Source organism: Orcinus orca, chromosome 3 (assembly GCF_937001465.1).
Source record: "Orcinus orca chromosome 3, mOrcOrc1.1, whole genome shotgun sequence".
NCBI lineage: Eukaryota > Metazoa > Chordata > Mammalia > Artiodactyla > Delphinidae > Orcinus > Orcinus orca.
Window position 1 is genome coordinate 120,220,276 of NC_064561.1, and position 21,715 is coordinate 120,241,990.

At 37.3% G+C, this 21,715-nt stretch overlaps 1 protein-coding gene across 6 annotated transcripts in view; it reads right to left on the reverse strand.

Moving 5' to 3' along the window:
• ATG10 (autophagy related 10) overlaps positions 1 to 21,715 on the reverse strand; it is a 227,450-nt gene that overhangs the window by 71,655 nt on the left and 134,080 nt on the right. For all 6 annotated transcript variants that reach the window (XM_049708313.1, XM_049708312.1, XM_004281642.3 and 3 more), the window contains one exon: positions 10,249 to 10,346. In XM_049708313.1, the coding sequence (XP_049564270.1) occupies positions 10,249 to 10,346 (98 nt within the window). The remainder of the gene's footprint in view (positions 1 to 10,248; positions 10,347 to 21,715) is intronic.

The following is a 21,715-nucleotide window of genomic DNA, read 5'->3' on the forward strand; positions in this document are numbered from 1 at the left end:
TTTTGCTATTTCCCTATTTTGTTCTAGAAAGCTCAGATATGTCCCTCAGTCTAGGTTTTCTGTAAAACTGTCTTTTCCCCTCTATCACTTAGTTCTTACTCACTTGCTTTGATCTTTAGAGTATATGTATTAATCTTACATTTGAGTGTATGTATATACACGACTTTAAATATTTTTGAAATTCAGATTGGACAGAGGGAAGTAGAAATTAGTTAATGTACTGAAAAATAACATCAGCATGCAATAAAATAATTGTAATGACTTGCAAACACACTTTATATACTTTGGTAGTATCTCTATTTATTTGCCAAATTTTAAACTTTGAAATATAGACTGCAAATGTAATATGGGGAATTTAACAGCTGACATGGAAAAGAACCAGGTAAACAACAGGTGAAAAGAAAAGGCAAAAGGGATAGGAAATAGAATTTTCTTTAAAGGTGGAATATTGTATTACAGAATATGAATGTGCAGCAACCACTGTGCCAAAAATAAGATAAAACAAATAGCATCTTTCTTAGGAAGCTTATACCCTTACAGATATATGGATAAGCCTGTCTGCAGAGTCCATCTTCCATCCCCTCTGGGTCCTGTGCCTGCCTTTCCACTCCCCCAGGCTTGTCTACCTGCTTCTAGCTGCTGCTTTACAGCCCACCCATCAATAATCTCTTTCTCAAAAACTAAAAATGAGAATATAAATATTCCTCAAACTTGAAGTTTTGGAAGTAAGATGTTTATTAAAAATTAAAAATTGATGGGAGGTAATTATCAAAATGAAATGTGTTAAGATGAGTAATATTAAAATTAATTATTAAATATTTTAAATGGTATTTTATTTTCACATTTATAAGCTGCTCCCTTTTTTTTATTCTTAGTTATCTATTTTATACATATTAGTGTATATATGTCAATCCCAATCTCCCAATTCATCCCACCACCACCAACCCCCTTCCCTGCTTTCCCTCCTTGGTGTCCATACATTTGTTCTCTAGATCTATGTCTCTATTTCTTAAACTGCTCCTTTTTTAGGAATAAAAGTTCTAAGGATCAATGAAATGCTGGAAAATTCTTTAAAGAAAGCCCTCATATAAATTCAAGTCATATGCTGAGTCAAAAGTGCAACTTTGATGGCAAAAAGCTAAGCAATATTCTTCTCAACCAGATATACATATAACAGATATACATATAATATTATATGTATATCTCAATAATATATATTATATATATAGTATATATATTATATGTATATCTCAACCAGATATACATATAATATGTATATCTCAAGCAGATATACATATAACAAAAAACATTAACTAACCAGTCTCTTTTTATTGTCTACTGAAATAAATTTCAATTTAAAGAAATAAGACCCAAATATAAATGAATAAGCTGGCTATTATAAGAAATACATTCCTTGTTTAACTATGTATCTTGAACTCTCATTGAAATGGAATAAAATAAAACATTCTAGAAATTAACTTAGTAATCAAAAGCTGGATGAGAAAGTAATATTATATCAATGCCTAAATAGCATTTAGTATGAAGTTAAGATTTTCTAAAACACTCCAGGGTGTAAAGTCAAAAAAATTTTGAGAAAAATTAATTATTTATTCAAAGATAATGAGAAAGAACTTTCATGTACCCCTTAATATAAGGAAAGTCTGAGGAACAAATAAAACTTACAAAAATGTGTTTTTTACCCCCAAACAAGAAAAGCACAATAGATTGTGAGTGACAGAGGATATTTCTGAATTGATTTAAAAAAAATGAATATGGAGAGTGAAGTACTCTGATGATGTATGGAATCCACAGCATCAACATTCAATAAACATTAAAAGTCATAATGCATGTGCAGATTGACAATCTAAAAATAATTACCAACAAAGGAAAATAGCACTGTCATCATTACCCCAGGATACCAAACAAAGTGACACACAACGAAGCATTCACTCTCCTAAAACAGGGAAGTGTGGTAGAAGTACTGAGTACTGTTAAAACACTGGAGGGTTTCTACAAAAAGTCTGCAAGATAGATATAATTACTACAGGATTATAAACCTACCCACTAAGGTGACGAATTAATGTCCAGAATAAATACCTAGAAACTCAGAATCAACAAATTAGTAGCAAATTACAGAGAAAACAATCACATGATGTCTGCAGTCCCATTTAAATAAAACTCTACCGTGAAAGAGCCAGCAGTGGAGCTGGCAGTGATTCTGAAGCAGCAGCAGCAATCCATAAAGGCTTCTTAATTTTCTTGTCATTTAAGAATTAAGCCACTTCCAGTTCACACTGATCCTACCAGGTGCACTAAATTGATGTCATTATGAGCCATCAGGAAATACCCACCGAGACTTACACCAACACTGAGAAGTTTTGTTAAACAGCTGGGTGTTTTAATTGATTTGTATTATTTAAAATAGGAACAGTTAAAAGTCAGTTATCGGATGTTGTGTAAAAGAGATGCCTAGAGACTCTAGGGAGACTGAGTTCAGAAGAAAGCCAATCACTGGAACTTCACTTGAGCACTTAAGATTATTACTAGAGGAAGCACAATTAAATCATAAGTTTATCAGCCATCATTATAAATCACCAGGCAACATATCAAGCTTCATTATTTAAGAATCCTTAACCAGTGACTTCCTGCATCACTGAGAGTCAAAAGCAATCTATCTACCAAAGGGTACCTAACGAGTTTTAGATTTTTTATTGTGTGTGTGTGTGTGTCTGTTTGTGTGTGTGTATGTGTGTGTGTTTGGTTTTTTACCCTGAGAGATTTATCATGGAAATATGAAAACTCACTGAAATTAATTCTCATACCTTTGCATGTTTTAGACATGCTAAAATCTTCACAATGAAATTAGTGGTATTTGGGGCATGCAGAATGTGTATTCAAGGCTCCTCCTGGTCCAGTTCTCTCACAGCACTTGTGTGGGATCACATGGAAAAATAATCATTGAGTTTCTTTCCACTTCTATCCACCCAAACCCATTCATTTACCTGCACTTGGACAGCCTTCCCCAGACATGTAAAATCAGAAAACAAGGTACCTCAAAAGTCTTAGTTTTCCAAATCTAAAGCACACAGTTCAGGTGTTAGAAAGAATATATTTGAAAGGAGATGACACAGGTTGAGTTTTGTATACAACCCTCTCTCTTACTCTTCCTACCAACTCTATGTAGATGCTGCCATTAATTTTAATGGAAAAATAAGAGACGGAGTGTTTTTGTAATTTGCCCAAGGTCATACAGCTAGTAAGTGGTAGTGCCCAAAGTTAAATCCACTCTGTCTGGTGCAGCACCTAGATAAGGACTCTGGAAGGGGACAAGCCTCCTTGGAGAATGCCCAAGTCTGGGCATCAACTTGTCATATCAAAAAGCAAGAAGCCGGGCTTCCCTGGTGGCGCAGTGGTTGAGAGTCCGCCTGCCGATGCAGGAGACACGGGCTCATGCCCCGGTCCAGGAGGATCTCACATGCCGCGGAGCGGCTGGGCCCGTGAGCCATGGCCGCTGAGCCTGCGCGTCCGGAGCCTGTGCTCCGCAACGGGGGAGGCCACGGCAGTGAGAGGCCCGCGTACCACCCCCCCCCAAAAAAAAAAGCCATCAAAGCTACTTGAGTTGTATCAAAATAACTCAGGAGCCAACTTAGAGACTTACATTGGCCATGGAAATTCCCTGGCAGTCCAGTGGTTAGGACTCAGCACTTTCACTGCTGTGGGCCTGGGTTCGATCCCTGGTTGGGAACTAAGATTCCACGAGCCACACAGCCCAGCCCAAAAAAAAATTAAAAAAAAAGAGAGAGACTTACACTGGCCAAATATGAGACAAACCAAGCATCAATAAAGGTAATCACTACAATGAATTGAAATACATAAAACATTTATATCCATGACTCCATAAAAAAAACTTTCTCGGTCACCTTTGGAGGATGCTAGAGAACCAACTCATTATCTTGAAAGCTAGAACATAAAGAGAAAGAACCAAGCATTTTTCCTGCTTTTTCTATGCAAAGCACACCTCAAGTAACTAAGCTGGTTAGGGAAACTCTGTCATTACAGAAGTAGCCCAGCTAATAAATAACGAACGATAGAATTAGAACATTACCATTTTGCAACCCCTCTAATGAATTAATGGGTCTAGGCAATAATCATCAATGGCTGCTAACATCACACAAAAAAAGCAAAAACCAAATATTATGTGCCTCCTTATAAAAGTACCCAGAATCACCAATGAAGTATTCTTGCCCTAAAATACTAAACCTGAATCTGATCAAGCTTCCAGATCTAACTAGGAGTGTATATAAAAAATAGAGAGGAACATAGTAAACACACCACAGAGATACAATCAAAAAAAATCCAGACTGCAAATACTGCAAGACAAACAACCTTTTTTCTTTAACAAAACCTACAAGAAAAAAAGAAAGGAATAAAAATTTTAGTTTCAAAAGTCTTGAGATGTTAACCATGTTAATGTATAAACCTTATTTGGATCCTGATTCAAAGAAACTATTTAAAAAAAGAAGAGGAAGGAAGGGAGGGAGGAAGGGAGAGAGGAAAGAAGGAAAGAAGAAAGAAGGAAGGAAGGAAGGAGGGAGGGAGGGAGGAAGGAAGGGAGGAAAGAGGAAACAATTGGGGAAATTCAAACATTTGCTTATTTAATGATATTAAGAAATTATTAACAACTTTAGTTGTGATAACAGAATTGTGGTTATGTTTTTTAAGAATCCTTACCTTTTTAAAATAAACTTTTTTATTTTGAGATAAATGTGGATTCACACACAGCTGTAACAAATGATACAAAGAGATCACTCATACCCTTCACTCAGTGCCCCCAGTGGTAACATCTTGCAAAACTATAGTATATTATCACAACCAAGACACTGACATTGATACAGTTGGATACAGAACATTTCCACTGCCACAAGCTTCCCTTGTTGCCTTTTATAACAACACCCACTTTCCTCCTACTCACAACCTCTGAAAACTGCAATCTATTCTCCAATCTATAATCTCCTCATTTCAAAAATGTTAGCTAAATGGAATCATATACTAGACAAACGTTGGGGATTGACTTTTTGCACTCAATAATTCTCTGGAGATTCATCCAGGTTGTTAAGCGTATCAATAGTTGGTTCCTTTGTATTGCTGAGTAGTATTGTGCTAAGGAAGTACCACCGTTTGTTTAACCATGCTCCTAAAGGACTTCAGAGTTGTTTCCATTTGGGCTATTATGAATAAAGCTGCTTTAAACATCTCTGTAGAGCACTTATCTTTTATTCACTTTTATTTTTTATTGGAGTATAATTGCTTTACAATGTTGTGTTAGATTCTGCTGTACAGCAAAGTGAACCAGCTCTATGTATACCTACATCCCCTCCCTCTTGGACCTCCCTCCCACCCACCCCACCCCTAGTGCCACCCATCTAGGTCATCACAGAGCACGGAGCTGAGCTCCCTGTGCTATACAGCAGGTTCCCACTAACTATCTATTTTACACATGGAAGTATATATATGTCAATCGTAATCTCCCAATTTGTCCCACCCTCCCCTTCCCCCTCTGTGTCCATATGTCCATTCTTTACGTCTGTGTCTCTATTCCTGCCCTGGAAATAGGTTCATCTGTACCATTTTCCTATATTCCACATATATGTGTTATTATACGATATTATACGTTTTTCTCTTTCTGACTTACTTCACTCTGTATGACAGACTCTAGGTCCATCCACATCTCTACAAATGACCCAATTTCATTCCTTTTTATGGCTGAGTAATATTCCATTGTATATATATACCACATATTCTTTATCCATTCACCTGTCATTGGACATTTAGGTTGCTTCCATGTCCTGGCTACTGTAAATAGTGCTGTAATGAACATTGGAGTACATGACTCTTTTTGAATTATGGTTTTCTCAGGGTATATGCCCAGTAGTGGGATTGCTGGGTCATATGGTAGTTCTGTTTTTAGTTTTTTAAGGATCCTCCATACTGTTCTCCATAGTGGCTGTATCAATTCACATTTACACCAACAGTGCAAGAGGTTTCCCTTCTCTCCACATCCTCTCCAGCATTTATTGTTTGTAGATTTTTTGATGATGGTCATTATGACCAGTGTGAGGTGGTACCTCATTATAGTTTTGACTTGCATTTCTCTAATAATTAGTGATGTTGAGCATCTTTTCATGTGCTTCTTGGCCATCTGTAAGTCTTCTTTGGAGAAATGTCTATTTAGGTTTTCCACCCATTTTTTTTTATTTCGTTGTTTGTTTTTTTGATGTTGAGCCCTTATCTTTTAAAGATACATACTTAAATACTTATGGATGAGAATGGATGAGATAATATGATGTCTAGGATTTGCTACCAAAAAATTCCAGATTGGGTGAGATACCAAAATAATAAGATTGGTCATTAGTTTTCAAGTACACTATACTATTACCTCTACTTTTGTATTATGTTTGTAATTTTCCATATAAAGTTAAAAAAAGGAGACGGTAAGAAAAAATTACTTATCTGATACACTTATCTGAAGATATGTGTATTTACACGTATCTTTGAGTAAAATTGAAAGTATGATTTCTTATCCTCTAATTTTAACTCATGCCAAGATTACAGGAGTTCTTTACCTAAAACATAGAGCCCACACCTTCCAGTGATTATTATTGTAACATTCACTGTACCAAATTTAGGCAGATCGAACCTAGGCATCTGTTCACTTTCTCCTTCTGGAAGTTCTTTATTAGGCAGCAGGGTTGAGATAATAGGTAGTCCGTAATGTTGGACAAAAGCAGGTAAGAATCACCATAATCAAATGTATGAGATTCATGAGTGGCTTGTCTTCAAAACAGAGAGTTCATATCTGACATGAATAGGTCCTTATCATCAAGACAAATGCTGAGAGAACAGAAGTGTGATTATTAAAGATGAAGAGCAATAAACTATATGAGCACAGTCAAGCCTGAAAATGAAGTGAAATGCATGTTATATTATGCAAAGGCTACTTTTGTTTTTAAGCCACTCTGGAGGACAGGATATTATTATCATGTTCAGTCTGCAACCTAATGGTTCTTTAGAATAATCCTGCAAAATGGTGTCTACTATTTGATGCTACCAATATTCTATCAGCTCATTCTTCCCCAGTGCTGTATCACACCCTCCCCTTCACAGCACTGAGGACACCCTATTTTTTCTCCACATGGAGGCTTACAAAATTGAGGACACACTCTCTCAAAGATCTCAAGCAAAGAACAGCACATAAATAGCAACCCATTAACTAAACTGGGATTAAAAGCTAAGACCTCCAAAGTAAATATTCATAATGACTTTCAAATACCAAGTTAGTACAATGACAACAAATGAGTTTCCCTTGCTAGGTCTTCAATGCCTGGACATACACTGTGATGAGCAGTTCTAAAGCTTAAACAAAGTGTGTTATCAAAAGTGGGGATACAAGATCAATCCCAATAAGACAAATCCCAAAGGAACATCTAAATGTTATAGTTATGTTGTACTTTGGTTATATCAAATATCCCTCCCAATAAGTGGGCCTCATACTTGGTATTGAGATCGTAATGCTTATTGTGATAGGATTTGATCATTACTACCATGTTTTGACAAGTAGGAAAAAGATGATCTGCTAACAGGCTGTCTGTATGATGCTTAAATGCCTGGAAACTAAAAGATACTAGTCAATTTCATTAAAAACTATCAACATACAGATTTGTTCATGTGGTTGGTTTAGCAACTTAGGAATTCCATCAATGGAATGAAATCTATTGGCAACATCATATTAGGTAACTAAGAAAATATGGTTGACCTCAAAATCTTGTTCATATGTCACAAGCCGGAATGGAGACATGTGGAATTAAAGCCCAAATGACATAGACCACGTGGAATTGTGCTATAGCACAATTAATAATAGCGATGCTAGTGACAGAAAAAAGAAAAAAATAACATTCGGGCTCAGGTGCACAATGTTAAACGTGATTGAGAAGGAGCAGAGAAAAAAGGCCCTGAAGTTAAATACATATATATTTTTGGATGCTCCCTTCCTCTATCCTTTGCCGTCTTCCTTGACTCTCACAACCAAAGATTTTCTGGGTCCTGTGGATTCTGACTCTACATTTTTGGACAGTTTGTGGTCACTTACAAGACACTGGAAGTTGAAACACTTAGCACTTACCTTGACATACTTAAAGGTTAATCTAAAACACTATGCATAAAATAAAATGCTCTTGCCAAAAATCTTTATGATGGATTTGCTTATATATCTCATTATATTATCCTTCTTCATAGCAACCACTGATTCCTGGTCTACAGAAATGGCATTTCAGAGGGGGCCATTTTTGTAAGCAGAAGTAGTTTCTGAGAAAAGGAACATATGAAAGAACGAGGGGGATATATAAAGATAGAACAAAGGCAACAGGGAAAGCATGAAACCTGGAAAGAATTCCAAGAACAAACCGCACAAAATGGGCTTGGGGAAGTGAATAGCCATGATTGGCAGGAGCTGAAACTGTGTAGCATGGAGGCGTAGGAGAAAAGCTTGAAAGGGCTGGTGGGACCCAGGGAATGGCAGCCACTGGAACGCCAGCAAGGCATTTAGACCACATACCATAGCCCCTTGGACAGCTATTGCAAGTTTGCACATGGGTAAGATAAGAGCAGCATTGTTAGGAAAAATTGACTAGAGGGAAGGAGCAAGGAGGAAAGGAGCAGAAGATCAAAGTAGTAGGTTTTACTAATTGTTCCAGATGAGGCAACAGGGCTTGAACTAAGAAGGTGACAGTAGGAAGAGAAAGGAAAGGATTAATTTGAGGGGCAGTGTGATTCATATACTTAAAAACTAGTTTTGTCCTCAATTAAAACCTAGAAAATGGTCATTTGCAGTCATTGCCAAAGAACTACTTATGAGATGCTAAGGATTCTTAAGTTGATTGGGAGGTAAACTGTCATTATTGTGATCAAATACGTAAGAGGGCATAAAAATTCTAATGGCTGAGGGCTTCCCTGGTGGCGCAGTGGTTGAGAGTCTGTCTGCCGATGCAGGGGACATGGGTTCGTGCCATGGTCCGGGAGAATCCCACACGCCGCGGAGCGGCTGGTCCCGTGAGCCATGGCCACTGAGCCTGCGCGTCCGGAGCCTGTGCTCCGCAACGGGAGAGGACACAACAGTGAGAGGCCCACGTACCGAAAAAAAAAAAAAAAAAAAAATTCTAATGGTGGCTGATAAAGTTATTTTTAAAGGAAGCTTTGATTAAGCTTAACAGAGGCTGGGAAAAAATAAGATTTTTGATATAAGTAAAAATTATTTTTAAAGAGAACATGATTGGTTGAAAGGTGATGACTATTTTTAAATTTCTAAAATAATTAACTACTGATTTTAGCAGGGCAGTAATAATGACTTATATGATTGACAAATCTATTTTTCTTTACTTTTGCAAATCTTTTTTTTTTTTTTTTTGCAGTACGCAGACCTCTCACTGTTGTGGCCTCTCCCATTGCAGAGCACAGGCTCCGGACGCGCAGGCCCAGTGGCCATGGCTCTCGAGCCCAGCCGCTCCGCGGCATGTGGGATCCTCCCTGACCGGGGCGCGAACCCGCATCCCCTACATCGGCAGGCGGACTCTCAACCACTGCGCCACCAGGGAAGCCCGCAAATCTATTTTTTATATCTACTTTTGTAGATCTATTTTCTCAACTTTTTCAGATCACTATTGCAAATTTATTATTAATCAAAAGTTAATTGTTTTGCAAATGCACTTATTAGTAAAATTCTGAAGCATTATAGGTGACACAAGCTAAATCATCTATTTCTTGGTGTATATGCCAACTTTGTTTCTATTCTCATTTACTTAATACATTTTTATTGAATACCTACTGTATGATAAATACTGTGCTGGTGCTGGGTATACAGTGAAGAGGGAAAAAAAAAACCAGGGTCTGCCCACATGGGAGTACACAGTATAATGGAAAAGACAGACATTAAATTTTTTTCAAAAAATCGAAATCGATAATTTAAATCTGTAAGATGCACTATGAAGGAAAATTACAGGGTGCTATGAGGGCTTATAACAGATAGGCTAAACCAAGCCTGGATCTGGGAAGATGTATTAAAGGAAACTGTCTTTGAACTGAAATCTGTAAGGAAGTAGAGGAGTGAAACAGGTAAAAAAAGTAGGAGAGAGAACTAGAAGAAAAGATGAGCAGAGGGAAAGAATCACATATAATACAATGAAAATACTCTCTAACCTGCTGGGTAATAGTGTCCCATGGTCCATGCAGCAGCCGAGTCTTATAGCACTCATGAACTCCTTCCCATATGTCCTTCAGAGCTAAAGGGCTTCCATCTGTGAAAGTGCATGGTAAAGACTGCCAGTTAGTAATCCATTTGACACAATGGTGCTTGATGTCTATCTAAAACTACTGAAAGAATATTATGATTTAAAAAAAATCTTTACTAGTACACACACTATTTATATATCAAAAGAGTGCTATATGAATTACTATTTTCTTCCTGAGGGAAATGTAAACATTCAATCTTATCCCCTTTGTAACCATCTAACAGTTAAATTATCTGCTCATTTATTGCCTCTAGGAATTTTTACAAAATAAATAAGATCCAAACGTGTTTTAGAGAACTGATAAATAGAAGCATCGGCAAAGGACCAGGTAGATTCACATATTCACAAGGGTCTACTATAGATACCTCTGAAGTCTTAATACTTCCTCTAATCCTTAAATCAGAGACCATACACATGCTTCTTTCACCCTTTTGTTGGCTGAATATCTGTAATGTTCAAATAACTCTGTTGGGTACCATGGGGAATAGACAGGAGGAAAGCACACAGTTTCTCCTAGTAAGGAGTATTTCCTTACTAGGGAAATTATGACAAGTATATCAGTAAATATTGATACTAAAATCCTAGGTAGAAGGGTCAATGCCAGAGGAAAGCTGCAGTTCTCTGAGAGTCCAGAGGAGGGAGACATTAACACCCACTGTTTGTGGCAGGTGGAGAAGAGACCTTAGGGGTGGAGGGACTTGAGAAGGACTTGGCATGAAGAGATCAGTAAGAGCTTTAGTGAACAATAAACCTCCTTTTCTTTGAGCAACTTCGATTATTCACCTATATTCGTAATCACCCAAATAATGTATTTTACGAAGAATACTATGACACAAGGTAAGTAAAGTGGAGAAATAGACATCTAGGTTCAGAAAAGAAAGCAGAAAGAGGGAATTACCTAAGGACTTTAAAACCACACACTGTTGAAAAGAAGGTGGTCTTAAATTAGAATTTAGTGCTACTTGGCCCATTTAGAGCTAACCAAGTCCTCAAGACCTATGGGTGTGCTCTTTTCTTTAGGTACGTAGACAACGTCATTTAAAGAAGACTCATCAGCATATTAGATCCAAAGAAGTATTTGGTCATCAGGTACAACAAAACTTGGGGAAATAATCTACTCAAAAGCCCCCCAAACCAAAAGGTATTGCATTCAGACTTATGGAGTACAAGTAAAGATGTGGGGTGTAGGAGAAGAGCACGAAATTTGAAGTCCGGGCTGAGTGTGAATCCTAGTATTGGCACTTATCCTGTATGTGACTGCAAGGTATTTTGCTTCTTTTTTTTTTTTTAATTGAAATATAGTTGATTTACTATTTTGCTTTTAACTTTACCTGAAAAAATGAGGATAATAATCCTTTTAAATCGTGTCCCTGGGACTCCCCTGGTGGTCCAGGGGTTAAGAATCTGCCTTCCAATGCAAGGGACGCGGGTTCGATCCCTGATCAGGAAACTAAGATCCCACATGCCGCGGGGCAACTATGCCCACGTGCCGCAACTAAGAGAGACCGACGCAGCCAAAAAAAAAAAATCCTGCTCTTGTGAACAGTTTATATCAGTGAACACACCAGGACTGTGTCACGCACATAACAAGAGTTCAATATATATTAGGTATCTCCTCCTAGCCCCCATTGCACCATTCCAGTAATTCTCATACCTTAAAGCTAAAAGGTTCATTTATAGACCATTATTTCTTAGAATTTTCTCACATTGCTATACCACGCACATTGTGTTTGATACAGTAATATACTAATACCATAGGCAGGGCATTTCTCATGTTTGACCTGAAAAGTTGAACTTTTCTCAACCTTTATTTTCAATAAATAGCAATAGAATATTTTGATACATTTTCAATAAGTATCTTCATCTTGGCATTTATCTGGTGGCAGGAAACCATTATCTTGTGATAAATTGTTTTATTCCATTGACATTTCCATGTCTGTAAAATGAACAAGATTTATTCATCCAATTAACATTTGAATGTCATGTTTAGCTACAAGTTTAAAACAAGCTGCCTTCAATATCTGTGTTATATTATTTTCTGAACACATTTACAGAATAGGGCCAAACTTTAATCTCAAGCACTACACATCTTCAAAATATGCACATACACGTGTGTGTGTGTGTGTGTGTGTGTGTGTGTGTGTGTGTATTGATGTTGGAAGAGGGGAATAGCATCTTAGGTACGTCAGTGTCAAATAGCAAACCAAATAATCAAATTATTAAAAGGTGACATGCTTTTAAAATAATTTTCAGGTGTCAAAGTTAAAAGAAATCAAGTTGTAGAATAATAAAATATTATAGCTGGTACAATTACTAATTTTATAGATAAGGCAACCAAGGTCTTGGGAAATATACATCTGCCAAAATCATGGCACCAGCTCATGACTGCACTGGAGCTGGAATCTCAGGACTCACAGTTCAGTGCTCCTCCTGCTATTCCGTGCTGCCTCTGAGGGTGAAGACTGCATCTGTCCTTTCACCACAGCAGCCCTGCTGTGCAGTTCTAAGCCTCACTCACACACTGCAAATGCTTTATATATATTTACTGAATAAATGACAAGTGAAAGGATGCTTTCCTTAACTTTATTTCCTCTAAGACAGGGAAAGGCTTTGCATACCTAGAGAAGAATGCTGGGTTTAAAATCTGGTAATCAGTAATGATCTCAATTTTATTCCTTAAAATATTTCAGCTAAAAATCTAAGGATGGAGTAAATGGTTTGGCTATTACCACTGTCAAAACCCTGCACACCCTGCTGGAAACATTCATACAAAATGCAATAATCAGCAGCCTAGCAACAATGTGGAGAGACCCAAAACAAATGTTATAGGATATTTTCATCAGATTTGATGCTAGAATTAAGGGTATGTGTCATAAGTTTTCAGGCAACATGTAATTTAGAGAAAAAAATTTAACACCTTAAATATAAGAATTAAAAAATGACCTGGTTAGCTCAGAATAAGAGACAATCACAAGGAATAAAAAATAAGTTCAAAACATAGAAAGATGCATGATACTCTTTTATGTATGTCTATAAGAGTGCTACCTGCTTGCTACAAAGAGAAGAGTGTTTTTTAAGTGAATGGATGTGATTGGATTCTCTAATGTGTTTAGAAAACTGTTTAAAAACACACATATTAATGATGATCAAATGAGTGCTTGCGCAAGTTACTTTGACAAGAGTGTCAGTCTCTCCAGTTTCTGCCAACCATTTACACTACAGAAGATCTGGGTAATATAGCTTTGTCTCTCACATACAGATATGACAATAATGATTTAATGAAGTATGATGTGGATTCTTTTCCCTAAGCCCTCATCACCGGTTTGCCTAGTCATAGCTCACACCTTCAAGAGCAAAAACATACAAAAGTTAGTTTTGTGATCCTGTATTCAAAGACAAAAAATGCTGACCTGATCAGCAATATCTTCAAAACCATGACATATGCAATTGATATGCAAAATATATTCAAATATGACTGTATTACAAAAGCAAAATGGAGGCTTCACATATCCCACTGAAATCATTGAAATGAGATAGTCAAATATATTTTTTAAATAACATCATAAAACCTTAAATATGGCAGAAACATGAAGAATTTTGTGATTTTGAATCTATCTATCTATTTATGAAAACTGAAGACCCAAAACTTAAAATTAAAATGTGGATATACACTATTGATACTATGTATAAAATACATAAAATACATAAAATACAACTGATGGGAACATACAGTAAAGCACAGGAACTCTACTTAATGCACTGTGGTGTCCTAAACGGGAGGGAAATCCACAGGGCAGGGTATATATGTATATGTATGGCTGATTCATTTTGCTGTGCAGTAGGAGCTAACACAACATTGTAAAGCAAATATACTCCAATAAAAATTAATAAAAATAAAATTAAATTAAAATGTGGACATAAACAAATACTTGGTTAAACTCATGAAACATTATTTTGTGCCTTCATGTTCAGCTGAAGTTATCTTCAATCAAGAACTTTAAGCCCTGTTTATAGGGTCTATTTTTTCCGTCTGGCCTCAGTCAGAGGAGACATAAGCATACTCAATCAACAACTCCCTAGTTTCAGACCCAAGATATTCGATAGCACCAATTTCAACATGCTTAGAAATCTCATTAATCACACTGAAGCTGAGAAGCTCAGTAAAATCCCTTGCATACTTGAAAAACAGAAGTAGAAGCTGAAATAATTTCAGCAGCAACCTACAAAGTGAGCATGGTAAATTAAGGTCATTTGTTTCACAAGTGTTTATTGAGTGCCTACTATGTGCTTCTATCACCTGGAATGATAATACACATTTGAGCTAAAGGAATATTCTCCCAGCAACCTATAATAAAATGTCAATGACAAAAGAGGCAGAGACATTGGATGAAAAATAGAATAATTAAAAAGTACAATCTTTAGCAACTGCCAGTAGCATTTAATTTAACATTTTCATATAAAATCTCTCAATTGAATAATAACCTACATGTCAAGTAATCTATATATTACTCAAAATGTTCAGCTTTCTAAATTAAATTTCTCGGGGCTATTAGTTTTCATGAATCAAATAACAGCATGAGATATTTCACTAGCACTACCTAACGCTACTGCAAGCATGCTGAAGTCACCTTTAACCTGTGGTGCATGCTTTCACTAAAATTTCATAACTCCTAAAAAGAAGATTAGAGAGAGTATAAATTATTTAGAGTAAATGTAAGAATAATGTTCTGAATGTGGTCACTAGAAATAAAAAGGAAAGGGTGGATTTTTCACAATGAAATATGTCATTACTCAATATGTTGTCTTCAAGAGAGCTTTGAAGTCTATAAAAATTCATGTCACACCCACAGTAAGGCAGAGATGATGCTCCATCAAACGGGAAAATTCATTTTTGCTTCAGTGAGAAAATTATATTGTGATATGAAATGAGTGTTAATTGTTCATGTACATTCACATCAGCTACTATGCTGGCTAATTCTGTAATTTTTATTTATTCCTACATACATTTTTTGCATTTTGAGTATTAACCTCAAGAAATCTGAATGAAAATTCCAAAAGTATAGATTATGGCAACTTCTCTTTAATGTTTCTTAAATTTTGGTTACTGCATTGCGCAGTAAAATAAAAAGGCTAAAGAGTTTGTCTTAACTCCATAGTTTTCTATGTAGCCTTGAATAAATAAACCATTTAACCCCGCTGAGCACTCAGTTTGTATGACTGTACTTGAGGAGAGTAACAGTTCCTATCTTACAGTGTTATCGTGAAGGCCAAGACACAGAACTCAGCCAGCATTACTGGAAGGCACTACATGCCAAGCCCCACTTTACGTATTAGCTCACAAACCTTAAAACTCTATAAAGTAGGTATTATTATTATTATCTCATTTTTTAGATGATGAAAGAAAGGAAACAAAAAGTTCAGTAACTTCCACAAGGTCACATAGTAATTAGCAGAGTGAGGAATCAGAACCAAGGCATTCCAGCTCCAGACTCTGCATTCTGACCAGTACCCAGGAGCTCTTTGTAAACTATAAAGTGATACACACATATTAGTTGTGGTGTTGTTGGGTTTTTTTTTTTTGCGGTACGTGGGCCTCTCACTGTTGTGGCCTCTCCCGTTGCGGAGCACAGGCTCCGGATGCGCAGGCTCAGCGGCCATGGCTCAACGGGCCCAGCCGCTCCGTGGCATGTGGGATCTTCCCGGACCGGGGCACGAACCCGTGTCCCCAGCATCAGCAGGCGGACTCTCAACCACTGCGCCACCAGGGAAGCCCCTGTGGTGTTGTTTTTGTTGTCACTAGTAGTCTCTACCAGCATTGCCTAACCTAGGAGTATCTAGAATTTTGCCTTTCCTAGGTTTCTTAGTAGGCCAGGCCTGCCCTTTCCCTCATCAATGCATGGACAAATCCCAAGTCCAAACAGGGCCTCTCTTGATCCCTCCAGCTCAAGGTAATCTCTGCCCTCTGAGGCCTGGTGGTAATTTTTCCCCCAGCTTTATTGAGATAAAATGGATTCATAGCATTGTGTAAGTTTAAGGTGTACAATATGATGATTTGATATATGTATATACTGGGAAATGGTTACCACGATAAAGTTAGTTAACACATCCATCCCCTCACATATTTACCATTTGTGTGTGTATATATGTGTTAATGTGGTTAGAACATTTAAAATCTACTCTCTTAGTAACTCTCAAGTATAAATACAGTATTGTTAACTGTAGTCACCATGCTGTACATTAGACTCCCAGAACTTATTCATCTTATATCTGAAAATCTGTACCCTTTAGCCAACATGTACTCATTTCTCCCACCCCTGCCCCCACCCACCCACCCAACCTCTGTCAACCACTAACCTATTCTCTGCCTGGTGACAATTTTTACCTCTCTTATGGCCCTTAACATATTCTACTTGTTACAGTGAATTTCAAACCTGTCTTGTTTCCCTCAGTAGACTGTAAGCTCCTTGAGGGCATCAATCATCTGATTCCTTTATTCATCTATGCATTCCAGAAACATTTTCATGTCTTGTGCATAAATATTTTCCAATGCTTGGATAGATGGATGTTCAATATTATTTCTAGAGCAATTAGCACAATTATTACTAAGAATAAAGACTGAACAATCGTGATTAAAAATTCATTGATTAAAAGCTTTTCATTTATGTAAAACACTCATATAAATCTATAGTGTTAAGTAGATGAAGATAGAGTGAATATTTGATTTTTCAGCATCCCAACATAGTTCCTACTTGGGAGATAAATTCCAAAATAAGTGGTAGGCAGAACCCCATTCCATACCACTAAAGCCAAAGAGAGGCAGACATCTTAACACTTTTGCCTTCAGTTGACTCTACATTCTACCCTTCCAATAAATCCTTTTCTGCTTATCATGGGAAGGTTCAATTATTTGCAACTAAGTATATGCTAACCTAACTAATACACCCCAGATAAATGGTTTGTAAGTCTTGCTTAATATTTATCAATTTTCAAAATTATCATCCCCAATGTTTTAAATGTCATATATTTGTCTAGTAATTTTGAGTGGAAAATAAATGTAAGACATCTTTCAGTTACATGAGAAAGCTTATGTATGTTGCAATCCATCTTTATGAGAAATATGCCCAACAGCACAAAGAGGAGTAATTTGGGGGTCACCTTAAACTGTCCACAAACTGTGTTAAGAACTTACAATAATGCAGGTGATGCTATATCCTCTCATTTAAATTAAACACTTAACCTAGTAGAAGTACACACAAGACCTTCTTGAAGAATCTCTGAATCAGAAAATGTCCCAAGGGAAGCAAAACTGGGTCTACAAGGTACCCGAGACACCAACTCTGAGATACAGCTATTCATCAGAACTCCGAAGACCACATCACCAGATGAATATCTACATTAGGTCTGCTGGTTCTAAAGCAGAATGCACTCTACTTTCAATCCTACCCAAAGTGTTCTGAGGTTTGGATTCCAACCTATTGCTCTGGCACACCAGTACTCAGCATTTTGGACTCCTGGCTTTCTTCCAATCTCAGTACCCCACAGAACATGGACCTGTTAACACCTGCAGCAGCACCCTGACTATCCATCCAACTTGATCTCCTTCCCATGATCACCTTCTCAGCACAGCACCTAATATATGGACTTAACGAACTCTGCTTTGGTGACTTTAAAGGAGGAGAAAACCAATATACTAGTTTCCAGTTACGCAGTGATTTTCCTCAGCATATTTTTTAAATAGGCTAATGAGTTTTTGTGCTGTGCACACAGTAGGCACTCATGTACGTTTTAATGGATGTTTCAAACAGGGCTTGTTTTGTCAAGAGTAAGCAAAGAAATGTTTCTTCTTTATGGTCCACAACACATTTATTTGTCCAGGAAAGCTAAAGTATAGTCCCTTATTGGTAAGAAAATAAATTTGTCTGCCTTTTCATGTCCTCTTCCTGTCCTCTGAATCCATGTAAAATCTGTTGCTTTTTGTGTATGTGATGCTTTGTACTAACACAGGTTTGAATAAACCTTTTAGCTAATTAGGTGTCCCTGTAGTTTTGTTGCACCTTTTCTTTAATACATTTTAAAATTAGGGTTTGACTTTTCAGTGGGATTCTATCCCCATCATGTGTTCTAACCCAGCATCCTACTTGTACCCTAATTCCCCATAATGTTTCAAACATTTACCTGGTTCAACAAATAATTCTCATTAAATTCCCTCTATTATTTAAACTTTTCAGTTTGAATATATTTATATTAGTTAAATAATTTTTCATTATTTTTCTTAATAATTTTCACTGTTTGCTCTTCAAATTTCATTTCAACCCCTAGAATCTCTTTTTAATGCACTAAAATTCATGTTCCATTGCATTATTATGACTTTGGCTAGACCTATGGTTTATTTAAATATAAGTGGCATATATGAACTTCCTTAAAGATTCTCTACTACCAAATAAGACTAAATTGTCTGCCAAGTCATTTTCTATTTCCTGGTCATTATAATAATTAACTAGAATCATTTTTGCTTTAATCTTTAAGTACCCCTCTAATCCACCTTTCTTTCCTGTTCAACAAGCAGCCTTCACTCTCACTCTATTTTCCCTGAAAACATGTTCCTTCCAGTTCATTCTAAGAGACTATTAAAAATTTTTTTAAATATTTCTAACAACTATACCAAAAAAAGCCAAATTCCTTTTCCTAAATTTCACTCTTCATAATTTCTTCTCATCCTTCATCAATTCTCTCTCTGCTCTACTCGGTCATACTTCCTGCTCTAGAAAACCCCTCCTTTGATCCCATTCACTTTTGCTCAACCTCTTTCACCCTTTCATTATATCCTCCAACCCCATCCCATCCATTATCTCTTCCATAATTTTACCTCAACATATCTTTCCAACCATTTATTCTACAATTTGGAATAGAGGTTTTCCTCAAACCAGCCTCTCATTGTTCCCCAAATACGCCATGCTTTCCAGCCCTACAGCTTGGCACTCACCTGTCTCCCCCTTATCCAGTGCTTTTCCCAGCCTCTTCAGAAAAGCCAACCTGTTATGTTCCCTTGAAAATTGTTGGGCAGAGCTATGAATATTTTACTTTTATTCTCCAACTTCCTCCAACCCCCATCTTTCCTGTTTTCCTGTCATTTACTTCTATATGGTCCAAAGACTCCCTCCTGTTCCACACCAGGGACAAGCCTCTTCCTCCTCCTCCCTGATGATGTATATACTATTCTAATTCCAACCTTTTCGTTATTCTTCCTTTGAGCTGGGCTTTGTCTTGGTTTGGTCATGCTGCCTTTAAGAAGGAATTATTCTCTGGCTATTTCTCTTGCCCTGTTTCTCCATGAGCATCATTCAAGCATATAACAAGTGGATAAATCTTCTACGTTAAATATCTGGGTTACATCTTTAATTCTATACTCTTACTCCCTGGGCCAATAATAGAATGGATCTCCAGAAAGAACAGACATTCAGTTGCTGAATGGAAGAAATGTTGTTTCCTTCCCTATTCAAAAGCAGCCCTTCTAACTAATTAAAGAAATATGTCAGAACGGTTCCCAAGAAGAACCCATATGTCAGCACCAAAGAATTAAATATTTTGAAAATGAGAAGAACCACTTGGCCTATTTTTCAATAGAGATCGCAAACAAAGGAAAGGAAGAGAGACAGGGAAGAAATTAATCAGAATTCAAGCTGAAATAAATATAGAAATCTCTAGTTGTAATGAAAGGTAAAACTAGGTAAGCTTAGGAGTCTGGTGAAGCCCAAAGCCATTATGTATATTTCTAAGGTTTACACCACATTTCTAACACTTACCATCAGCTTTTGACCAAGTCAAGCCCTCAAAAGGGAACACTGGGACATAAAAAGGTGCTGGAATGATGAGCAGCAGTTAGAAGCCTTTCGCACACTACAAATAATTCTTTAACGCGGTGTGCTTCAAAAATAGCTGGGGGAGGGCTTCCCTGGTGGCGCAGTAGTTAAGAATCCGCCTGCCAATGCAGGGCACACGGGTTTGAGCCCTGGTCTGGGAAGATCCCACATGCTGCGGAGCAACTAAGCCCGTTCGCCACAACTACTGAGCCCGCGCACCTAGAGCCTGTGCTCCGCAACAAGAGAAGCCACCACAATGAGAAGCCCGAGCACCGCAACGAAGAGTAGCCCCCACTCTACGCAGCTAAAAAAAAGCCCACATGCAGCAACGAAGACCCAACGCAGCCAAAAATAAATAAATAAATAAATTTATTTTAAAAAATAATAGTGGGGGAGAAAAAAAGGTGGGCCCTTGAAGACAAGAGTGCTTTGTGAGAATGGACTTCATAGGCTACAAAGCACTGTCTGAATGTAGGCTATTTATTAGTACTTGAGAGAAGTGCAATTACCTCTCACCCACTGCTGGGTAGCAAATGGTATTAAGCGTGCCCCACCACCTCTCCTAAACCTAAAATGGCAAGAGTGGTTAGGGAAAAAAGAGTGCTGGGAAGGACTTATTTCTTCTCTTAAATTCATGTTAAACCCTAGGGAACGGAGTTCCCGTATGGCCAAGTAGTAGAAATGTTTCTGCGTATGCCCAGAAACAGAATGCTGTCTCACCTTAGCTGTCTGCCTTCAAGGATCAAATAAAAATATGTGTTTATAGAAGTGGAAGGGCTGCCCACCTAGCTTAGATGCTCACCTTTGAGTCCTCAGGACTTTCTATTTTCCTTAGTCAAGCATTCCTGTTGTCTCTGGGAAGCACCAGACTAAAGAGTAAAGATATATAGATGGTTTAGGTTCTGAGTTTCCTGGAGACAACAGCATTACTCCCTTCCATATAACTCATCAGAAAAGTTCAAATAAGGCACCATCACAAGGGCTATATGCAAAGATGGCTATATTTCCATCTTCGGGCTATATGCAGAAATGGTTAGAAATTCCTGCTCACTGTTTCATTCAATAAATACTTGTTGATACTGTGGGTATAAAAATGAGTAAGACAAAGAATACATATGTCATATATGTATTACACACACACACACACACAGAGCTATGAATAAAGTTTATAACTTTGTAGATTGTAAGTACTCACTATTAATTTCCTTCCTCCCTCTTTTTACCTTAAACCCCTATCTTCTAGCTTACCATTTTATAGGGGACAAGTAAACAAATATTTTTCTGATATTGTGCAACATGATATATAATATAATGTGATATGATATGACATGGGGGTGACAACAGTAAGTGGCATGTAAGCTGAGTCTTAGGCAGTAGTTGGCCTGGTGGACACTGGACATATCAAGGAATAAGAGGTAATCACAGTCCAATGATATGCATTTCAAGAAACAGAATAAAGATTTCTTCTGGCATCTAAGCCAGTCGGTAAAAGAAAAGGTAATGTCAATTTAAATG